General features: G+C 37.5%; 1 protein-coding gene across 2 annotated transcripts in view; it reads left to right on the forward strand.

Moving 5' to 3' along the window:
* The window catches only part of LOC124555516 (kelch-like protein 5), a 318,356-nt gene that overhangs the window by 257,968 nt on the left and 41,221 nt on the right, over positions 1-19,167 (forward strand). For both annotated transcript variants that reach the window (XM_047129462.1, XM_047129463.1), the window contains 2 exons: positions 12,102-12,291; positions 15,902-16,126. In XM_047129462.1, the coding sequence (XP_046985418.1) occupies positions 12,102-12,291; positions 15,902-16,126 (415 nt within the window). The remainder of the gene's footprint in view (positions 1-12,101; positions 12,292-15,901; positions 16,127-19,167) is intronic.

Genomic DNA, 19,167 nt, shown 5'->3' on the forward strand with positions numbered 1-19,167 from the left:
AGATTTTCAAAAGAGAAGCCAGGGATAATAGAGTACAAATACAACCGCAATGACATGGAAGTGAATTTCAATAAACGATTGACTGCTCACCACTGTTCTCTGTCAAATTGCACTGCCTACACTGCATCCATCACAGTGCACACTATGTCCTGAGAAAATGAAAGATATTCAGAGCCTTTTAGTATATGTACCCCCAATATACCATGAATTCTATAAGGGTCTCAAAATGGCTGAAATAACAGAAATTATCAATGGCAGTAATGAAGAAGAGTAGTAATACAGTACTCATATGGGTAACAGGGAAGCATAAGCATTGCCTTAATTATATTCCAAGGTACTTTCCTAATTACAGAAACTGTTTAATAATGCGGTATTGCATAAATAATTAAATTATTTCTGCGTGTTTCAGTTGCCAAATAGATCTATGTATGGGTATAATACAAAAAGAAAAAAAACCTTTACTTTATATTTTGTATCTGAAGTGCATTAATGTGGTGCGTAAACAAAATAACCTGATGGACATTGATTTTTACGTTGTTTCTCTGCAGCATTAAGTTTCATACTGTAATTAAATAATGTGCTGCAGGGCTCAAAATGTTTGTAAAAATTTCTCACACCCATTATGCACCATACCACATCTATAACCATAAATATATTTGAATAAATAAGTTGCTGCAAACTCATAACTTCAGTTCTTTATTTCTCAAAACTAACTGTCACTTAGTTCATTCTGGCAAAAGACCACTGCTATGTAGATATAGGTAGATGTTTATTTGTTGTTTTGAGGTTCATGTTTGCAGTTTTGCAGTCCTGTTACACACTGAAATTTCTTCACCACAGTACCGTAGCATGCCACCAGAGGAGCCAAAACAAAATAGTGCATCATACTGATAAAGTGGAGTATCCTGCAGTAACACATTTCTTGCAAAAAGGAGAACATTACTGCAGCAAATCAGGTCAAGTTAGTGAAAGTATAGGACAACAATGATCCATTATGTAACACAGTAGTTATGTGGCACAGACTCCTCCATGCACTCCAACAAATCTAAGTGATGTACAGTAAAGTGGTAGAGCATCTCTCTGCGAAGAAATGGGAATCGGAACAAATTGAAGGCCCACGTGCTAGACGACTGGCATTTCACAGTCAAGGTGATGGTGGAAAATCAGCCATGGCTAGTTCGCATTGTCTTGAATGTTATTTTGAACATAGCAAAGATCACTGCTTGCTGGGTTCTGTGACAGTTTACACTCATTCAAGAAGCTATGGAACTGCAGTGGCAGCAGGAGAAGTTATACCAATCCACAAGACTTCTTTAGCTGCCTGTCACCATGGGCGAGTGCTGGGTGTATCACTATGAACTCAGACAATGAAACAGAACAAGCATTGGAAACATGTTGATTCACTACTGTGGAGAAAAGTCAAAGTGATGCTGAGTGCAGTATGGCAGGGTTGGGGAGAGTTCATTAGATGGTGACAACTGGTGAAATTGTTGTGCTAATGAAATTAATTCACACACAACTGAGATTCTTGAATAAATTATCCCTCACATAGGCAATGCTGATTTCTTTGCCTACTTGCAGTAGAGGTTTGTGTCCTGTAATTTTTTACTTATAGTGACAATATCTTGCAAGGAATAAGGTAACCGTAAAACCATTACGCAATGCAATAACAAGATACAATTGTCATTGAAAAACATGTACTAAGGGTATGTTATGAAGTTGCTCAGATTACAGCATTGGACTACCAGAACCATGTTCAGTATTTTGTTAGAATCTAGCTGTGGGCAAAGGGTGCCCTGAAATGAAATGAAACAATACAAATGAGACTTGTACTAAATATAGCACTGAAAAGAGAGAGGGGGGGGGGGGGGGACTGTGGGTCTTCTAGATGAGGCTGTCTGGCATCTGGTATATAATGTGCATGTGCTTAAACTGAATGAAATTATGGAGTATGCCAGAATGGCTCACCTCATAGAAGCTGTTCCCATGTCAACACATTGGCAACAGTCGCGATTGGGCAAAGACAGCCACATAACTAAGTATTGTGAAAAAGTCAGAGGGAACAGTGGGATGCTGGCACTTTCATAGACTCTAATTTCAGATTTTAGTTTAGTGAAGGGACTAACTGCTCTGGCAATTTACAATTAATATATTTAATTGGCCAATTAATTTTGATTTGTAGCTATAACTTTTCAAAGGGAGGGTAGCTGCTGCTCTTTTGTGCCTGTTTTAGAAATGTGTAAAAGTACTGCAACTGCTCCGTACAACTCTCTTACTCAGAAACCATCCATTTAAACTTACCCAACACATGCATACTTACATAGGTTAATACTACTATGTTGCACAAACCAATAAACAAACACTCGCACAGCATGACCAGCAAAAATCCTCCACTGAACACCAGTGTTCATCATAGCACATGACATAAAATAACATTACAAAAAATGTAATTATGGGTTCTGATAGCCTTTCATTCAAGTGATTTAATTGGTTTTTAACAACTGAAAACAGTGCATCTACTATGTTTACAAGCCTACCATAATTGTAGCTCAAATGAAACACATACATGAACTGAGATATTGATACCGTTATGTCTGAGTCCTGTACTGTACATAACACTGAGGAACAACAAAGTCAGTGATGGAGAACTGTTGGTCTGCTAGGTAAGGCTATCAACTGGCAGCAAATGTAGGTCCATGTGCAGCTGTTGACAAAAGGACTGATGATACAAACTGATCTTGACATCCTCAATGTAGATAAACAGGCAGACAAGGTGAGGAGCCATCAGTTGGGTGTGCCAACTACCTACTACATGGACCTTCATACTGCAGTTGGTGTTGGTATTTCTATTTGAGTTAGGGGCATGGCTCATTACTGGCTGGTAGTCCTTGAAGGAGCCATGTGGCCTTCCAGGAGAAGGCAACGCCCAGCAGGGCAGTGTGGACAAGGTGCGGTGAAAACCAGACTTCTGCCATCCCTTGTGTGGCCTCACAAGCAAGCACTGCTGCTCTCAGTCTATTAACACCCTAGTGTCAATGAGGACAGCTACATTTTTCCCATGACACTGCATATTTATATAAGCAGTGCAGTATAAAGTTTCATGCATATTGCCCTCTTCAGCCAGTAGATCTACTAAGGAGGGTTCAGTGTTGGTGTCTAGTTGTCCCCTGGGAGGTAAAATCTCAAACCTGTTGACTTGTAAAGTCTGCACAGGGAGCTTTAAGAGGTGTAACATGAATTTGGTGTTTCCCAGTGTAGGGGAGGTGATCCGGTGTAAGGAGAGGTGAAAAGGGGAGACTGTCTGCGGGATTGCTTCTCTTCTCACTATTTATTGGGTTCTCCGTTCAATGTTTCCTACATTGCCCATGGCCTGTGAGTGTAATTCATACGAAGTGGTGGTTCAGCTTCCTGAACTCTGTTCTCTTGCATCTTGCCTTCTCTGGGACAAGCCGGAAGACACAATTTATTCAGAACCTGGTATGTACAAGAACAGATGGATATAACTTTTACAATGACTAAGCCATTATTTTACACTGAACAAGTTGAAGATTAATTTGGAGAAATAGGCACATTGGAAAAAATGCAAAATGGATCACTATTGATTAAAGCCATGTCTGGTGCACAAACTCAAGCACTTTAGGCATATGAAAGACTACATGAAATACCAGAGACTGTTATTCCGCATAAAACTTTGCACATGATACAAAGAGTGATCTTTCACAGAGGCCTTACAGTCCAGACAGCCGAGAAACTATAAGCTAATCTAACATGGTGAGGTATACGTTATGTCCAACAGGTACAAAAAGGTCCTTTAGATAACAGAGCAGGCACCTTCATCTTAGCTTTTGGAGGAACTTTGTTGAAGTTATGGTGTGCGGGTGTGACATGACACCTTACGCCCCAGTGCCCATTAGACATTATCGATGGTTGTGTTTTGTACATGTGCCATTCTGCTGCACGGCAGACCCAAAATGTGGAAACTGTGTAAGATCACTTTGCGAAAATTGTCCTTGCAAACAGTTGCCTTTCTGTGTAAAGTGCATGGGACACAATCCCCCCAATCAGCAGTTTGCCCAGTAGTTAAAAAAGAAAAAAAAATACAAGAATGTAAAATGATGGACTGTCAATTGTATCCTGATATGCATCCAGTTGACGTGATGACCATTTATGCCAGTGTCTTAGGTATCACCCCACCTAGTTAGTATTTCAAAACCAAATCTGCCAAGAACATACAACAAAAATGAAAAAAATTATGTGTAAGAAAGATCTTCAGCTGTCTAGACTTCCAATCTTACAGAGCCATCAGCAATCTTCCATCGGATACAGCAGGAGATACTTCATATCCCTCTGACAGCATAATAGCAGCAGCGCTGTCTACTGCTTCGTTTTCCCAAAACATTACATGTGTTGTCAGATATTAGTCAGTGGTCAAAAGAAACTGGGCCATAAATTTGAAGAAATGTCTGAACGTCGTCTTACCCGAACCTGTGACCAGAAACATTACATGAAGGAAAACAACAAAAATAGAAAAAGAAGATGGTAAAAGGTAGGATACAAACAAAGCAAAGAACTAATTTGGTGGTTCCAATAGAATGGAACTCTCCTTGACAGTAGAAGATGCCTGCTGAACAGGAGGACTTCTGTGGTGTGGTTAACACTTATGACAACTCGAGACTTCCTGTATGAACAAACTCAATAAGCTCCTTTTTCTTGGTAACAGTTCCTGAGGTGTAAATTGAACTGTTTTGTTAACATTTTATAAATCACTCATTTTTTCCCCATTTGGACTATGGAAGCATTGTCCATGTCATTAGCACTGTCTATCCTAGAAATAGTAGACCCTGTGCACCACAGTGGAGTCAGATTGGCAACTAGAGCTTACCAACTGAGCCCAGTCAATAGTGTTCTTATGGCAGTGCAAGTACCACCACTACAAATAGGACACCGGCAACGTTTGTTTAACGACCTAATCACGCTCAACCAAATGCCAAACCACGAATGTCATCCCATTTTATGCCACAATCCAGCAGCCTGCTTACTCATGAACTGCTTTAGAACACGATGGCTGGAAGCAGTACAACTGGAAGACCTCCGACAAGCTTCATTGTCCTCCGATTACTTGTATGCCATACTCTCTCTTGTGAACACCTCCAGGGCATGTTCCCCAACTGACCCCAAAGACCATACAATTCCTGATTTTTATCACAGTGCATTTTATTCAGTCATCCAAGATTATCCACATTTTAATCTCCTTTACACAGATGGCTCTAAAGGTAATGAATGAGTTGCCTATGCATACATACACAAATGGAATTGAGAATGATGTTCTCAACCCAAAGAATGCAGTATTTATACTGCAGAGTTAATTGCCATCCATAGTGCATTATAATGCATAATGACTTTCCCACGATAGAATTGCCATGAATCCTTGAGTGCTCTGCAAACAATAAAAAAAGTACAATCCAAAAGATGCATTGGTCTCTGCCACCCATGACTAACTGTCCAACTGTATGCCCTCAGCAGTACAGGGATATCCATCTTTTTTTCCTCTGGATACCAAGTTACATTGGCATTTCAGGTAATGAGCTGGCTGACAACCTAGCCAAAGAAAGAATGGGGATGTAAACACTCAAATTATATATCCCAAGTGCTGACTTACCATATTTACCCGAGTATAAGACGGCCTTGAATAGAATACGACCCCCCAGTTTTTAAGAGCCTCCGTGAGAAAAATTTATTTTTAACATATTCTGATTAATCTAAATTACAATTTTTACATAAAGTATCTGCCAAAATGTTAACATTATACCAATTTTAAACTTACGCCATTTATTGTCTTACATTTTGATAGTACTAGGAGAAATAAAATAAATAAAAGGAAATGTTTTACATTAACTTTCGGACCATTCCCCTTTCTGCCTTTTCTGCGTACTAACACAGTAGTCTGCATAATAATAATAATAATAATAATAATAATAATACCACAGCTGTGAAATTTGTCTCTTCATTGTCACAATATTTGGCCTTTTCTTCTGTATATGTTACTATTTCTGAGGATGTCGTCGTGGTGGGACGTTTTTAATGCGTGTCAGATTTCACTTCTGTACCGGTGTGAAAATGTTCAAATGTCCCTTGCTTCCAAACACATCACCTGCCCACTGCTCTCTCATTGATTGTGTAGAACCACATACATCCTTTCACTCCTATCATATGCCATGGCAAGCGTCTACAGCATTTGAGCAAGAAGCACGTAACTATGCCACTGGCCCCTGTCTAGTCTTTTATCACCTCCTGCGGAAATGAATACTGTTCTTAAGTATTGGTCCAGTTTTAAAGTCAGTTCAATTCTGACGTGAAATGGATTCAGGCAAACTGCAGTTTAAAACTGGTAGATGTTCATATAAAGCCAAAGCACATGGTATAGATTCCCACGGATGGCAACACGATGAAAGCTGGTGCTCTCTCACTGCTCCCCTCTCCGCAGTCGTTACAGCCCTCAGCCAAGCTGGAGTCATTGCTCCTCTTCCAACCCTTCCATAGGCTGAGCCAGAGAAGCTATGAAAATCAGACTGCAGTGTCTCCTAGCGTGCAGGTCATATGTAACAACACCAACTAATACACAAACAAAAGAGTGCAGTTATGATCCACTCTCATTCTCTAACTTTAGCTTGTCCCGCGATCTAGTGACGTCTGTGGGTACTACCTCCATGACGAGTATTGCTGCTGTAATTCATTCTTGCGATGGCAGCTACAGTCAGTTTAATGCAATTTATTTTCTTTGTCAGACACTTCATTCTGGATTAATTTTCCTTCTTATTTCAACTTCCAAAATTGTACTAACCACCCCTTGTACTAAATGCTTTCTCTGAGAATTACTTTGAACAATTAGTTCATGAACCCACACGAATTGTAAATGATTGCAAAAACACACTTGACCTCCTAGCCACAAATAATCCTGATCTAATAGAGCGCTTCATGACGGATACAGGGATTAGTGAACACAAGGTCATTGTAGTAAGACTTAAAACTATATCAACCAAAACCACTAAAATTAACGCAAAATATGTCTTTAAAACAGCAGATAAAAATTCGCTTGATGCCTTCCTAAGTGTGTGTCTCCATTCCTTCCTAGCTAATTATGTAAGTGTAGACCAGATATGGCTCAAATTCAAAGATACAGTATCAACAGCAATAGATAGATTCATACCACATAAGTTAATAAGAGACAGGACTAATCCAACGTGGTACACATACCATGTCGGAACACTGTTGCAAAACCAATGAAAAAAGCATGCGAAATTCAAAAGAACCCAAAATCCCCAAGACTGGCTAAGTTTCAAGGAACATCGAAATTTAGTGTGGACATCAATGCGAGATGCTTTTAATAGTTTCCACAATTAAACATTGTCTCAAAATATGGTAGAAAACACAAAGAGATTGTGGTCGTATGTAAAGTACACCAGTAGCAAAAAACAGTCAATACCGTCACTGCGCGATGGAGATGGAAATGTTACGGATGATGGTGTCACTAAAACAGAATTACTAAATATAGTTTTCCGTAATTCCTTCACGAAAGAAGATGAAGTAAATATTCCAGAATTCGAAACCAGAACAGCTGTTAGCATGAGTGACATAAAAGTAGATATCTTAGGTGTTGCGAAACAACTCAAATCACTTAAGAAAGGCAAGTCTCAGATAGGTCACAGTTCGTAGTGATAGATGGTAAATCATCGAGTAGAACAGAAGTGATGTCTGGCGCTCTGCAAGGTAGTGTCATAGACCCTCTGCTGTTCCAGATTTACATAAATGATCTAGGTGATAATCTGAGAAGCCCCCTTAGATTGTTTACAGATGATGCTGTAATTTACAGTCTAGTAAAATCGTCAGGCAGTCAATTCCAATTAGAAAATGATCTAGATAGAATTTCTGTATGGTGTGAAAAGTGGCAATTGGCACTAAACAAAGAAAAGTGTGATGTCATCCACATGGGTACTAAAAGAAATCCGATAAATTTGTGGTATACGATAAATCGCACAAATTTAAGGGCTGTCAGTACGACTAAATACCTAGGAATTACAATTACGAGCAATTTAAATTGGAAAGACCACATAGATAATATTGTGGGGTAGATGAAACAAAGACTGTGCTTTCATGGCAGAACACTTAGAAGATGTGACAAACCCACCAAAGGAACAGCCTACATTAGACTTGTCCGTCCTCTACTGGAATATTGCTGCACGGTATGGGATCCTTACTAGGTACAATTGATGGATGACATCGGAAAATTGCAAAGAAAGGCAGCTCGTTTTGTGTTATTGCGCAATAGGGGTGAGAGTGTAACTGATATGATACGCGAGTTGGGGTGGCAGTCACTGAAACAAAGGCGGTATTCTTTGTGGTGAGATCTGTTTATGAAATTTCGATCACCAACTTTCTCTTCCGAATGCGAAAATATTTTGTTGACACCCACCTGCGTAGGGAGGAATGATCATCATAATAAAATAAGAGAAATCAGAGCTCGAACAGAAGATTTAGGTGGTCCTTTTTCCCACGTGCCATTTGAGAGTGGAATGGTAGAGTAGTAGTATGAAAATGGTTCGATGGAACCTCTGCCAGGCACTTAAGTGTGAATTGCGGAGTAACCATGTAGATGTAAATGAACTGAATGTCATCATCGTGTTCTAAACTGATTAAAAGCTGATAACGTTTTTGCCTAATATTCTAATACATGAACACCGACTGAATTTCTCATTTGCAGTCTACCTATTAAATCCTTGCAGTCTCTCATAACCAAAGGAAATATTGGTCTTGGTTCTGAATCAACTAATGTTTTTTGAAGGGCAAAATTTCCATTTTTGAATCTTATCTTTACTTAAGAAATGGCACTAATGTTTGTATGCAGTATCCAAACATGTATGAGAATGTTTATTGCAAACCTGTTCATACACAACAAAAAATGATGGAATTTAATGCTATTTCCTCCTTTGTTTTACAAAACTGACAAATTTTAATCAGAGCAATAGACTATTGTTGTGGCCAGTTCATAGTTTCTCGTGTATCTCTTGCACTAGTGCCGCGCATGTGAGTGTCACATGACTATTTGACCAATGTCAACACTATATCAAGCACTTCAGTGTATTGGGAAATCTCAAGGCTGTTGGAATGCAAGTATCATTTGCCGGGCCCTTCCCTTGCGAATTCTTCAAAATAAATTTGCGTGTGACGTAATAGCTAAAGCTTCATTTCTAAATATAGGACACTACTATATACTCTACTAAACTATGTAAAAATGTTGACCTCAGCAGCAGTAGTTTAATCTGTGAATACAAAACAACCATGTATTTTTCAAATGATGAATTTGGGGAAAAAACTTACCTTAAAATCTGGTAAATATGGTAAGTACGTACACACACACACACACACACACACACACACACACACACACACACATTGGATGCCACAACATGAAGAAACGGGAAGACAAATGACAAGATAGTACACAACCCAATATTGACCATCAAACACACCACCAAAGTCTGGCAGATTCCATTATGAAGAAGTAATCACAGAATTGAACATGTCAAATGAACTAACAACTTTTTGCTTTGATGGGAAGAACCCTTGTGGTGCGACTCCAGAGAGACGTTAAGAGTTTGCCATACCCTCGAAAACTGTACGACTAACAAAGACCCGAGATGTCAAATGGACTTAAGACACCACCTATCAGAGATTCTAGCTGAAGATGAAACAGCTATGAGCCAATGTGCTACACTTCCTTTGAAGGAGTGGATATTACAAGAAGACTGAAAGACAACACTATGACATGTCACATAGTTGGCAGAGGTGGGAAGGTGGGCCTCTTGCAATTGGTTTAGTCCCTACATGCCACAAAATTTGTTCTTTGTACCTAAACGTGCAACTGATGAAATCTCTCTCTGTCTCTGACACTAAGATACTAGCTACATATATTGGGTTGCTATTTTAACTTTTACACGGTGATCTTAGTTTCATATTTTAACAATTGAATTTTAGTAAGCTAGTTACACATTATGTACTTAATGCAAAATGTATTAAACAAAGAGAGAGATAAAAATAAAGGCTTGTACCTATATCTTCCGATGCCAAGAGAGGACAAGGAACTATTAAACACTGAGTTGAAACCCCTTATATTTACAGTCATCATCATCCTCATCCCTGTTTTCCCTCCAGAAGTGGACTGTTAATTTATAGTCCTCTATGTTTAACATGAATTCCTGTATTTACATGGTGCTCAGACAGACATAATACATGAACTTCTTTTGATACACTAGATCATGCAAACAGGTATGAAGTTTGTTACTTTTGTTTCCTCTTAATGTTTTGCTGCACAATGGTAAGATTATATGAACAAGTTTCTTTCATGGTGACACTTTATGCATCTGGACCTCTTTAAATGCAGTCTATCTGAATGAGACATTTAACTTAAAAGACTTACCTCCCACAATTGTAATCACAGGAATTGTACTATTGGTTATGATGCCTCCCCCTATATTTTCAGTTATCAGTTCAATTTATCCATCTTTGCTCTTTATGGGCACCCATCAAACAGTTAAGGATGTAGTTAGTGTAACACTCTTCAGCAGTGTGCGCCGTATCACTAGATGCTCTCTCTCTGGTGTTGAGGCACAAATTGTGCAATCTGTGACAAGAATGCAGCAGCTGATTTACTTGTTAATCTGTCTGCCATTTTAATTGATAATGGGATGAATATGGTATATAGTTGTAGTGTTGGATGTTTTGTCTGAGCTCGCACTTCAATTTTTGGGTAACAGATTTCAACATAACAAAAATTTTTCCATGTTTTTGCTGCTTTTTATTGGCACTTTGTTAATTTGTCATATGTTTATCACTAGAAGCTCATTTTGGCACTTTTTCTATTGTCAAGGGAGCGTATATGTAAGTGGTTACTGGTTTTACATCTCGGATGTTACAACATGTATTACAAAGTGCAACCTGGGATGTCTTTTTTTTATTATATTTCAGTGCTATTGTTCATGTTTTTAATAGCATTTATATAGCACTTATGTATGTTTGACAGTTTTCTCAAGTGCTGTGTAAATGCTGTTATAAACATGTATGACAGCATTGAAAAATAAGATACCCCAGGAAGCAATATGTAATATATGTCATTACATCTGAGACATAAAACAAATAACTGTTAACATATATCCTCACTTGGCAGTGGCAGAAATGTCAAAATGAGATTTTTGCGATGGACATATAATGAATTAATAAAGTGTCAACAAAAAACAGCAAAAACTTGGAAGAATTTATGTAATATGTTGTCCTTTAAACTAATAAATGATGGAAGCCCATCCGAAAGAGAGAGAGATTTTAATGTCGTCTCTGAGTTGATGGCTTACATTTTATTTTTCAATGATAATATAGCCACAAATTCCTACCTAATTATTTTAGCTATTATTTTACTCACATCTGAACAATGTCATGTTAGTGCTAGTTAAGCACTGTATGTCTGTTGGTGAATGTGACCAAGACTGACGGAGAGAATGTGCTAAATTACAGCATGGGATTTTTAACTTCGAAATGTAAATTTTGTGTGTTGTGGTTCCCTTGATTTCAAAATATTTTAGTGAAAAACTAAGTTTTGAAACTTCTAGTTTGCATAAACTGTCACATATTTCGTGCATTTATGAATATTACATCTTGTAGCCACACAGTCTGCCCATGTGCTGCACTTAGTTTGCTAACACAGGGCACCTGTGTAATAAAGTTAGATCTCGCAAGCTGATCTTTTCACATTGTTTACAAATAAATCTACACGTACTAATATTGTAAAATAATTTTGAAATGTTTTGTTAACGGTGCTCTGATGTGAAATTCGTATTTAAATATAATAATACTTTTTCCCTTTTTATGTGTATTCTGTGCCCCAGAAAGTATCCTTAGTGCAATGAGAATATTAACTTGGACAGTTGTTGTGAGAATGTTGTTTGATATTATAAACCACATGATACATTTAAAAAATGGTTATTGTGATTGATAAAAATGTAGTCTCATACAAAACCTATATTGTACAAGAAATATTCCAAACTTTGTTTCAGTTCATAGTTGATTGTATTGAAGGTAACATAATATTTAAGGAAGACAGTGTCTGTAGAGAGTTGGTGATGGAAGCTTTGAAGTACCATCTTTTACCAGAACGACGACCCCGTATGCAGTCACTAAGAACTCACCCAAGGAAATCTACCGTGGGATCCTTATATGCTGTTGGAGGGCTGGATGGAACACTTGGTTTGTATTTATTTAACTTTCGTAATTACAACTTAGAAGGGGAAGGCCTCATACATGCCTTACTCATTTGGCTCACATTTGATAGTTTCGTTGTGTACCACGTAAAATGAAAATTCCGACATTTTGGCTCACTACCCTCTGGTTTTTGTGAAAACTGTATATGTAGTTCACAGCATGCAATCAACTCAAAACTGATGGGATTGATGGATAATTGAAAGTGAAACTTTTTAATCATCGTGTATGGGGGTCTGTGAAAGAATATTTTCAGGAACATTGGGAGAAGAAACATCAACAACTGCCACTTATGTACCCATAAGGTTAAGGCCCTGCAATGAAAGCTTTGCTGGCCAAATGACCAAGGTGGCTGGCTGTGGAGTGGAGAACCTGTTCTGATTCCTATAAGCAATTTGCCGCTCCCCACATATTTTTCTCTGTATCAAAAGTGGTGGGTGTAGCGGGTTGAATAAGGTAAATAAATCAATAAGGAATAAAAACAAAGCAAGTAAATAAATTTCTCAATTTGGAATAATGAAGAAATAAAATTTTAATCCCGGCCATTTTAAAATTGCTCTTTTCTTCACTCTGTTACATATTGTTACATTCCTTCAAATAACTAGATGAATGGTACTTGTTGTATAAACATTTGAAGTAAATATGTTCATGGCACGAAAAACATTGAAGGAAAGAAATATTCATGCAGCTACATTGTTACTTTCCAATATATGGTGAAAAACAGATTTGGGTTTAAAAATACTTCTTTGTCCGGAATTAATTTTTATGCATACCATGTGTTTGAGAACATCCCTGTAAAAATCAATACTGGAATTTGATCATGAATGATTCTGTGGATTGTTATTATGTCAGCGTAGTTATGCATTCCCCACTGGATTTCCAGAAGCAAATTGCAGTAGTGTTGTGTTGAAATAAAGCTTTTAACTTGAGGCTAAAAGTAAACATAATGTGGGTGGGATGTAAGTGTGCAGTTCGGCAGTCTTTCTTTTACTGTACAAACTATGGACACTTTTCATCTACAAAAAAGGTATCGTACATTACAGTATTAGTTCATCAACCTCAGAAATCCAATTTGAGACAGAACTTGTTATCAGTAATATATGGTTTTGAAACACTCTCGAGGTATGTTTTCTGATCAGAATTTTTCAATTTCCTAGATTTGGAGCTCATGACATAAACATTTTTCAATGAATCAGTTAAACCAAATTTGTCTGTAGTTTCTTGTAATGACAGGAAAACTTCAGGCAACCACTATCCATATGCTGTGTTGGAATATTGTAGTGTATATGGATACATGATTTTATGTATACAGCCAGCTGCGACAATGTTTCATTTTCCTCCCTTATCCAGTAATTTGCAACGAATGTTCATAAGGTACTTGTATCCTGTTTTGTTAGTGTTGCTCATGTAGCCACAATTAAAACCAATTGTAAGTGATGCTATTTGCCTGTTGTGAAAGGTGATGCCAATTTTTGTAGAGCTGTGTACTTAAAATTTCAGATTCACTAGTATTGACACCTTCTACTTCATCATCTTGTCTTTGGCTTTGTGATACAGTTTAACACCATAAAAAGTAATTTCATTCCACTCAGTGATAGGTGCTCCTATCAATTTGGAATGCCAAAAACTTGTATTGCTTGCTTCACGTAATGCGTGGATAATACATCCGTTGTGCAATTCTTGCATAAATAAAACACAGTGTTGTTCGCTTCCCGCTTGTGGCTTGCTCACAAGTATTTATTTTACAACTAGTTGAAGTCTGTGCATCCTCCATTATTAAAACTCTGCAAGTAGAAAGTGACAGTAAACAGCCTGATATAATTACATAAACAAAACTGTGATGTGCTACAAATTACATACCACACAAGGCTTAGATTACTTACGGAAGATCGGTGTATTGTTTCACAAAACAAATTTTATTTGTCATGTATGTGATAAAATTCACTCACCAAGTGTGCTCAAGATTTGCAACAGGCTAAGGATGGAGATACATGATTTTATGTTTGTCTTGTATACAGTTACTGCTGGAAACCCTCACCCTACCCAATAGTGAGTGAACAGACAACAAGGAGAACATACCTGGATTCCTGTACCTGTGTACTTTCTATCCCAAGCCTTGGTATAAAGAAAGCATCCATTGGCCAGCTGTCTGTGGTCCCTTTGACACATTTGGATCAGTCCTTCTGGGACTCGTTTTCATTCAACAAGAATTAAAATTTTAATTCTTCACTAATCAAAGTTCTCTAAGAATTTCATTGATCTACATTGTTATTGTTTATTGATTTACCTACCTTATTAACCCAATAATTTTGATACAGAGAAAAATCATATGGAAAATGAACTGCAGAATGCTTGTAGGAATTGAACCCAGGTCTTTCATTCCCCAGCCAGGTGCTTTGGTTGCTTAGCCAAAACTTCTTTTGTTGAAGGATGTTAACTTTAAGAGTGTTTAAATGGAGGTCATAAAAGAGTCTTTTCTGTATCTTTATGAAAGTATGTTTGTAATCCCTGTGTATGATTTTAAAAAGTGTTCAATTTTCAATTACCTGTCAATTCCATCAGTTCTGAGTCAAATCGCGTACCTCAGTGCTGGTTTTCTCAAAAGTGGAGTAGTTAGGGTTAATCAGCCAAACTATCTTTTAAGTTCTTTGTTTCTATAGACTGTGTCTGATGCCTTCCCATTGTTAGCAATAATTTATACAAAAATGCTACAAGCTTTGTATATTTCCATGTTGGTGAATGTGATGGAGCTGCAGTTTGATGATAGGACTTTAGTTTGAAAGGAAAGTTGCTTTTGTATGTGAGCCATATTAAATTTGATAAACAGTTTTCCTTGAAAGAAGGCAGTCCAGTAAACAGTTTCACACACACACACACACACACACACACACACACACACACACACACACAGACAGACAGACAGACAGACAGAGAGAGAGAGAGAGAGAGAGAGAGAGAGAGAGAGAGAGAGAGACTTGGACAAAATTACAAGACACATCCCCAAACTGAGTTGGCACTGAACATCCATTTAGCAGCAGCGAATAGTTAATACTGAGGCTGTGAGTACATTGTGCAGTTGGAGTAGAGTGGAAACCTGTGGTGTTGGTATTGTAAAATTGCAGCTTTCCACATGATAGTGAGAGGCTGCAATTATGATCCATTAAACATGTCAATAACTAATTGATAAAAATTTTCATTTACAATAATACTAATGTCCAATAATCTATTAGTGGTGAAACTTAGTTTGGAAATACTGTAGTGCTTAAGGCAGTTAGTTGTGAACTGCTGTACAGTATATTGGAAGTGTTATTTTGGCACTTTCTGGCCGGAGGAAAATAACAGTACTTTGAAACACCTAATGAGATTTGGAAGTGACTTGAAACACTAACTTGTATGGTGGGTTCTGTGGACTGGATAGTGGGCATTGTTTACTATGGTTTTTTTTTTTTTCACCTGCCAGATTTCTTCATGTCTTTTATTGCTTTTGGTGTGAAAATGTTCTCAAGTAAGGATTGCGTGCAGTATATATGTTCCTCTGTCAGTTATGCTTCTCATTATTTTGTCAAATACAACTAATGTTTGTTTTATTTGTTGACAGGGTTGACATCTATTGAAAAATATGACTTACGAGCAAACAAATGGTCAAATGTAGGTCACATGAACTGTCGAAGATTACAGTTTGGTGTGGCGGTGATTGATGGAAGGCTGTATGTTGTTGGGGGTCGCGATGGATTAAAAACCTTAAACACAGCAGAATGTTTCGACTTTAGAGCAAGAACATGGAATGTGCTTCCTCCTATGGCCACACATCGTCATGGTTTAGGTAATTATGTGTTTAGAGTGCATAATAATGGTAATAACATTGCTTGTTTTACTGAGAGTTGATGTGCCTAAATCAAAAGACACCATAGTTCTTTAGAATTGTGTGAAAATTCATAATTTGTATTTACGATTGGAGATCATTAATGATTACATATACAACTTACATCGATCGATTGATTGTAGATTTACTGGCTAATTTCGTAACTCGTGCTTCTCATTATCAACACTAGATGTAAATATGTGACAGTGTTGAAGTTCAGCAGACATTTTGTAGCAATTTGGACATTCTTCTCCTACTGTGATGTCTGTCTTACAACAAATTTGTGACAGAGGATGCATTGTCACAATGAAAGGGTGTGATATGAGACATGTGTAAATGGAGATACAGTCAATAAATGTAACCAAATTCCCTGCAGAATGTACAGACAATCATCATGGGGAGTGAGCAAATTGTTACAAATACAACAGTCAGTAAGAATGTGTGAAAGCAAGTGCTGTGTGTTACTGTCAAAACTGCAAAGGTACACACATTGCAACACCGTATGATGCCCATAATGTCAGGCATTTTGTGAGACACTTATGGCTATTACTGGAAAAGAAGAGGGTTTGTTGGAATAAGTCATTCCAAATTAACAGGTGACACTTCATTTATTTCTGAAAGTCAAAAGCTTTAATATTAGAATTAGGGGATCTGAAATTAAATGTGATAGTACAAAAGTAAGCAAATTTGTGCTACTTACAAGCAACATGTTTATCCCAGCTTCTTTCAAGAAAGTTATCCCAGGACATATGTACATGACATCTTGGAATATTGGCTAGATGAAGGAAGAGAACAGGAGTTCAATTTTGATGATGGTAGGACCTCACCACATTGACATATCAACTAACTTACTACCTTACCTAAATCAATCAGGTTCTTTGATTCTTTGATAGATACACAAAATTTTTGCTCATGGCCACCAGACTCTCAGTTCTTTTGGACTTCTATCAAGGAGAGTATTTACAGCCCTTCAATCCAGTGATGTCAGAAACGAAAATATGCTGTATCATAGCCATTACAAAAATTGCACCAAGTTTGCCTGAGAGGGTTTCATCGTAAAGAGATTACCATCGGACTGTCATTCATTATACATGTGGAGCTCACACCTAAAGCCAGTGTAAAAGCTTCAGATTTTCCTCTTTGAGAAGATGCTAAGATTATGTATTTATGTTCAGTGAAGTGAAAATACACTTGCAAAATTATTCAGTAATGCGTAATAACTGTGTGTGTTCTTTTGGGTAATGATTTTATTTATCAGACATCAGCTTTATTTGAACCTACAGTGTTGCACTATCTTTTTCTATAAACTTTGTTTTAACAAAGTTCCACTATCAGCTGTTTCCACCATGCTGAATTTATGGGGTACTACACAATTTCTGCTACACACTTTTAGAGGTAGAGGTGACACAGTAGGTAGTATTACTGTACAATGTATCTCTGGAATAAGTGATCCATTTCCATGTTACGGGGAAAACGAATCAGTCTTACTTTCAATGTCTTTGTGTAGTTTTCCAGTATGGTAGGTTACACAAAGAGTGCTTACATGTGGAATCAGCTGACATCATAAGCTGTTTGTCATTACCTGCTTTTCAAGTGCCAATAAAAGTTGCTCAGTACTGAAAATAGTATCCCTGAGTACTGAAGGATAGAGGCACCCATTTTCCTGCAAGCAGTATTGGTGTAGTTTTTCATAGACAGGCGAGCAAATGTTTATGAATGCTGTATTTACCTGAATATAAGATGATCCTGAATGTAAGATGACCACCTTCTTTTTTATGAGACTCCTTGAGAATGTTTTATGTTTAATGTGTTCTGCTTAGCCAAATTTATTGACTGATTTATTGATAAAAGATCTTAAAATCTGTTTAAAAATAGTTTAACATTCCATATGATCAAAAGTTGTGATTTTATCTTAGATAGATTATATGATGCTGATAAACAAGCAGTTTTTCATCAAACACCAGTTTAAGTCACTGAGCTAGTGTTTTTCTGTGTCATTATGTATGCCCCCCCCCCCCCCAATCATCATCATCATCATCATCATCATCATCTCCTCCACCCACCAGCTCATACTTCCTTTGAATTCTGCAATGCATGCTGTTGGAGAATTCCTCTTTATTTCCAATGTCTTCATTTGGATAATTTCTTGAGTAATTGGAAAGCCTAAATTGTCTTTATTTGGCACATTCTGAACAACCTGCTGCTCCAATGCACGAGATGTTTCATGATGTCATCTCTTGAAAGACTGGCATCTAGAATTGGTGACCTTGAATTTATTCTTCATCTGCTATGATTTGCTTGTGGGACATAGAATTTTCTTCCTGCTGTTCAGTTGTTTGCAGTTATGAACTTAAAATCAGTGTCGTGTTGTCTGTGTGAACCAATTGTGAACTGCAAACTCATAGATCTACATTTCTCAATGGTCATGCCTGTGATTTGCATTAATTATCAATTACTAATATTCGCTCCACTTACAGCATTAAGCAAACTGAATAACAATAATATGTTATTTTTTCTTAGCTCTGGTGCTGAATCACCAAAAATTGAACCAATTCAGGCTAACAGTTCACTTCCTCATTTTTTGCCAACGTTGAAAATCAAAATTGCTATTGAGAAACAGATGCTTTGTTGTCATTGTTGAACCTGATCCTTTGTTGTGCTGTGTTTCATGTTTTATGCGCAAAGGTATTTATGTTAGAATTAATTTGTCCCCTGTAGAAATGTATGTTATTGTCGATTATTTGTCCATTGGTAAAGTCAGTTCAGTTCTGAATTTATTTATTTATTTATTTTGAAGCATGGTACACGGGACGCATTACCATGGTTGGCAGCGTGACAAAATTTACTGCCTGTTTGCCACTACCCTGTGCGCAAGCTGGTGCCACTGCATCACATCCCACCCTTCTGAAATTTCTGCTTGTAATGGAAACTACCAAAGTGTTATCTGCAAATGTAAGATGACCCCCTCATAGACCATAGCAACCCAAGCTTTATTTGTGAAT

This window comes from Schistocerca americana, chromosome X (genome assembly GCF_021461395.2).
Source record: "Schistocerca americana isolate TAMUIC-IGC-003095 chromosome X, iqSchAmer2.1, whole genome shotgun sequence".
Lineage (NCBI taxonomy): Eukaryota > Metazoa > Arthropoda > Insecta > Orthoptera > Acrididae > Schistocerca > Schistocerca americana.